The sequence below is a fragment of the Capsicum annuum genome, unplaced genomic scaffold (assembly GCF_002878395.1).
Source record: "Capsicum annuum cultivar UCD-10X-F1 unplaced genomic scaffold, UCD10Xv1.1 ctg51364, whole genome shotgun sequence".
NCBI lineage: Eukaryota > Viridiplantae > Streptophyta > Magnoliopsida > Solanales > Solanaceae > Capsicum > Capsicum annuum.
Window position 1 is genome coordinate 1 of NW_025859304.1, and position 5660 is coordinate 5660.

The following is a 5660-nucleotide window of genomic DNA, read 5'->3' on the forward strand; positions in this document are numbered from 1 at the left end:
ATTCTTTTCTTTACTATTGAGAATTATGCATGATTACCAGAAATAGAAGAGCGCCCGGGCCTCCATGGTTCGGGATGCTCGTCACGGCTAGGGCCCTGGCTCGAGTCGTGACACAACTCGATGAGAACGAACTTGAAAATTTAAAGAGAAGAACCATTATGTCTCTGATACCATGAAATTTCTATGAATTGAGCTTAGATTAAAGCTATGTGATCACCATTACTGGAGAAATCAGTAGCCATAGTAGGTTGAGCAACGAAGAGAGATGAACTTAGAGGGAAGAAACTCCCATGATTTTCATATATGCTAAGCTGAGAGAAGATCTGTGTAGTGCACATAATTATAGAAGAGAAAAGGAAATCCTAACTAACTTCTAGTGCACAACTGTCAATAATTAAAATATCCTCTCCACTCCAATAAACGGCTGCAACTACGCTAACTAACACTACTACTGCAACTAATAATCTCAATAGTTTTAAATGTTTTTAGAAAAAAAAAAAAGTAATAGGAATAACATCGTTATGTTGAGAAATTTGAAGGACAAAAAAAAATACGTGAAAGCTTTAGTCATCTTATTAAGTAATTTTTGCACATTTCCTATTTTTAGAGATTTCAAAAATACTTGTTTCAGGATAACTTAATTTTAATTTTTAATTAAAGGTGTAAATAAAAGGTTTAAATAAATATGTTTATCTTCTTTTTAAAATCTCATTAAAAAAAATTATAATTTAGTAATGGATACACCTCATAGGGGTAAGTATAGTATTTTCATGGTAAAGAGGTGTAAGTGTTTGATATTAGCATATATGGATTGTATCAGAAATTGAGGTATATATTCCAATTAATCTTCCAACAATTTACGAGTACATAACTAGAATTAAAAAAGATTGAGATAGGTGTAATTGTAGAAAAAAAAATGAAGATCTGTCACTTATTTATAATTGGAATTGATGAGTGGGCACCGTTCCATTGAACTTAAGTAATAAACAAGTAATTGGAAAGACATATTGTTTGTGTTTAACGCTTTGTTATAACTGTCTAGCACGAATAATTTTTTTGTATCCTCTTGAAGCCACACATCTTTTGGAAAAGCAGAAGATTCTGTGAAAGATCATGTAAAATTGAAATGAAATTTGTTACAAAGAGGGGAGGGAACCAGTTAAAGGAATATTTGATTTGTAAAACTTGAAACAGGGTTGGGATGTTTAGTTAATTACTAACATGCACTCTAGTCTTCTTCAGCTATTAGTTAGTAAGAATAAGGTGGAATACTTTGTTCATGTTTGAAGAAATTGTTGGGATCCACCTTACTCTTTACTTTAGCGAACCTCTCAAAGTTCCCATTGAAATACTTCTCATCCCACATTTTGGCCTTTGAATAGCTGTAGTCCTCTTTATTAGTCCCGAAATCAAGGTCCCTGTAAGTCAGGTAAGCAGTTCTTGGAGATTTTGCAACATATGGCTCCATTTCCTTGTACAGTTTCCTCAACCATGCCATCTTCTGGCTTGATATGCTCTCACTGTTGTCAGACCAGCCTACCGTGTACTGAATATTATACAAATTCCCTTTTCTATGAGGGAATGGAGTTTTAGATTCAGAGATTTCATTCATTTTTCCACCTAATGGCTCCAAAATCATCCGCGGTCCTGCTTCCTTCAAGAATGTTCTTTCTATCATTTCCCAACCACTTTCCGGAATTGGAGTCTTCACAAAATCAGATGTCCCTTTGTAATAATGCTTCTGTGTTGGTATAGTCTTATCAAGCAAAACTTCAAGTGGTGAGGTTATTTTTCTGAAATAGAAATAAAAGGCTGACTGAATCCAAGAAACTTCATAGCATCTTTTCACTGCACCAGCAGTAGTATTCTCTTGAAAACAATCATTTCACTCGATATTAAACTCATGGAAGTATTGTTGACACCTAATTTTTGCCCTCCACAACTACGTTTAATCTCGAGTTTCTTCGATTTTCAAATAAAATCACAACAGTTATATTTTCCAAATAAATGCATTTTAAAATAGGTATTTGGGTTAAATTTGTCGCTTAAGTGATAATTATATATTTTCGTATTTGCATATATGAGTTTGTATAAATGATGTTATTTAAATTAACATTTTCATCAAAATTGGACTTTAAATTAAGGATTATTTGAAAAATAAATTTAAATAATTAAATCTTGATTTAAATACAATTTATTCTTACAAATAATCTATTTGGAGAAATACTTGTTTGATTTTATTAAATCAAGAAGCTCGGGATCGAGCAAAGGATTAATTCGTATCTAATTTCAATTGAATTAAGTCAATCTATTTAAATTTGGACCTTAACTGAAATTAATTCGACCATAATTTCAATGCAATTGGTCGATTGAGTTTAAATAGACTAAATTTTAAATGAAATTGCCTAACGTTTCTTTATTTTGGCTATTTAATAAATAGCCAAAATAGCCTAACCTATCCATATCATAATTTAATTGAGGGTTAGTTTAAATTAATCCCCAATTTTCCAAGCCCAACACAACAACCCAACAATAATCAACTTAACCGGCCCAATTTAACACAACAACAATTTCAGCCCACTAGCAGCCCAGTTTCTTTTGTATTATCATTTTATTTCAGCCCAACAACAACCTTCCAACCCGGCCCATCCCATATATCTCCTCTCCTTCAGCTAAAACAATAGTATCAGCTTCAAATTTTCGATATGACAATCAGTGTACAACCTTCGACCACAAACAACAATAACTCTCTACCCAAATCCAAGGACCCGATAACACCCCCAACAACTCCCCAACAATCCGAACAACCCGTCTCGATAATTCTCACACGCGTCTTACGCGATATTACAACGAAGAAAAACTGTGAAGCTTCTAGAAAACAGCTTAGGTGTCACCTCCAACAGCTCAAATCTGCGAATCTCGGGATGAAGGTACAAATTTGGTACATATTTGGACGATTTTTATTGGTTTGGTGGAGACTATTCCATTTTTCCCATTTTCTATTGGCCTTTCTTGGAAATCGGTTGAAGATAATCCAAAATGGGGGTCCTTGTTGATGAAACCCCAAGACAAAGTGGAAATTTGAATTTCAAATTCCAAAATATCCTATTTGTGGAATCCCTAAAAACCCCTAATTCGGTCTTCTATATAAGGACCCATTGCTTCACTGTTTCGGAGAAAGAAAGAGGAGAGGGGGGATTTTTTATAAGCTAGCGAGGTTCAAATTTTGGGAAGAAATTTTTCTCTAGGGTCCGAAAAGAGAAGTTGGAAAATTAGGGTCTGGAAAACTGTGGGTTCAAACATTTTCTGAGAAAGAAAAGAAGAAGGAAAAACTTATGAGCGAAGATTCAATCTTTTTTTTTAGTGGAAATTTTTTTTCCGAATGTTGGTCTGCCTAATCAATGTTCCGAAGCTAACTACGACGCTTCTCCGGTGGTGGTGAAATTCGACGTCAACCCGTAGTTTCATTTTGCTGCTCCAAAAGAGGTAAGTTCCATTTTGCTGCTCCAAAAGAGGTAAACACTTTTTAACTTTTGTCGTTGTTTTCTTCTTCTTCATCTCTTTCTTCAAGATTTCGTTATAATAATGTCATTGTTTGCTGGGAACTGATTGTTGTTAGGAGCTTTGATAAGCCATAGGACTCTATGATGAATATGTTGACGTGTTCTTCTTCTTTGCATTTCGGTTCATGTTGTTTTTTAGGGGTCGTTGAATATCATCTCGTTATAAATCAGTTGTTGATTTCCTTTTAGGCTATGTTGGTTTCTTTTCATCTGCTATTTGGTTCAATGTTGTCATCATCCAAGAGTCCCTACTTGAACCTTTCTTCTATTTGCTAAGCCTGTATTGGTATCCGTATTGTCTTAGGTCTTCTTTTTCTGTCTTGAGATGAATAATTTGCTCGGTTGAAATCTTTTTTGTATCCATGATCATTCCTCAGGATAAGTAGTTAAATACTATAATTTAGAACCGGCTATGTTTGGCACTCAAACAAGTTCATGCTGAATCCTGAATTGACAGAAGGTTTATTTACTAATTGTTGTTCTTTTTTTTTTCTATTTATTGTCTGCATCACCCCTTATATTTCTCCCCTCTAAGATCTGTGATACGAATTTTGACTCGTTAAAGTCAATATAGTAAAATAGCTTTTACTCTTAATAACCCAAGGAATTTATGGCGTGAACCCATGTGTTATTTCGATTGTACCCCTGGATTGAGCTTCGAAAAATATTTGCTCGTTTGGAAAGTTTTTTCTTTATCATTGAATCTGTTTATTTGTCCTTATGATATAGAGAGAGTTCTTTTTTTTCATGCCATTATATTCAAGTATCCCAGATAGCATCAATTAGCTTTTTCTTTTTATTTGAGTATAGTTCCCTAGAGTTTACCGTGATTTTGCTTGCTGTCTATTTTCTTGTGTTGAGATTTCTGTAGCTAAGTGGAAAATGTGCAAAGGGATCTTCCAACATTACGTTGATTTAGTCTTTGTTACCACTCGGATTCCAAAGGATATCATTGGAACTCATCTCACCTTTCGGGCTTTGCCTTGACCTTTAATCTGCTTTTGACTATAAATTTTCCATGGGAGGTGAAATATTCAATTATTGGAATAGTTGCTTCTTCCTTTGAGCTGCTATCTAAATGTTCTGCGTTTGATACTTTTGTTTAAACGTTTCCTTGCTAAAGTTTCCCTACCTGGACCCTTTAGCATCTAGTTTAAATGTTAATAGTAATCTGCCATCCCGTCCAACGGATTCACTTAAAGCGTGGCAAAGAATGATTAATCTGCTAAATGTAAAAAAATTTGCCTAGGATTTTGTCTCACAATATGCTAGCAAATGGTGTAAGATCATCTTATTTCAGAAAGTATGCATGCCTACAAGCAGATGTCTTTTTTTATATTTATTTATTCAAATTTTCCTTATTTTGGATTTCTTGATTCATCTCTTGTATATTGTTTTACATTAATAGTAGTGCTTCTGCACTTATTTCTGTATTTCATTTAGCATCAAAATAATTTTTGTATGATTCAACAAACAATTCATCAGTTGTTGAATCATGCCATTTTGCTGATTCAACTTTCTTCCTTCTCAGGTATATTCTAATATCACTCTTTCAGTGTTTCAAAAATGCTTCAGCTGAGGAATCATGCTATTTACATGATTCAACTTACTCTTCTCAGGAAGCTCCTAATCTCACTGGCAGTTGAATCATGTCATTTAGGTGATTGATTCCACTTGCATCAGTGTATGTAATACGAATACTAACATCACAGGAAGGAAGTTTGACTATTTTGTAGGGCTGCTCTCTTCTGCGTCGACTGCTATGTGCTAAAGGCTGCGGAATAAGAGCGGTAAGGCTTTCGCATTTACTTTGTTACATTTTGCTTAGCATCAATATTTGTTTAACATTAATATTGTATCTTATACAGTGTAACATTAGTGGTAGTTCCTTCAATTTGCTTTCGTATTTATCTTCATTTCACATATATTAATTTCCTTTTTCTTTGCTTTGCATGTGGATACATTTGAGTCTTAAATGGACTCTTCCCGATTTTGCATTATCGATATGGGCCACTAAGGCCCATCCTTCTCGTGTCAATTTTGAAGCCCCAGAAAGGACAATCACCTTACATATGGACACAAAAGAAGAGGAAGAAA

General features: G+C 34.2%; 1 protein-coding gene across 1 annotated transcript; it reads right to left on the bottom strand.

Moving 5' to 3' along the window:
* Window positions 1–1249: 1249 nt before the first annotated feature.
* LOC124892863 (berberine bridge enzyme-like 22) lies at window positions 1250–1869 on the bottom strand (the record flags this gene model as incomplete). Its single annotated transcript, XM_047404042.1, has 1 exon — window positions 1250–1869. A coding segment is annotated over one exon (620 nt), but the record flags the coding sequence as incomplete, so codon positions are not given.
* Between the last annotated feature and the right edge of the window lie 3791 nt (window positions 1870–5660).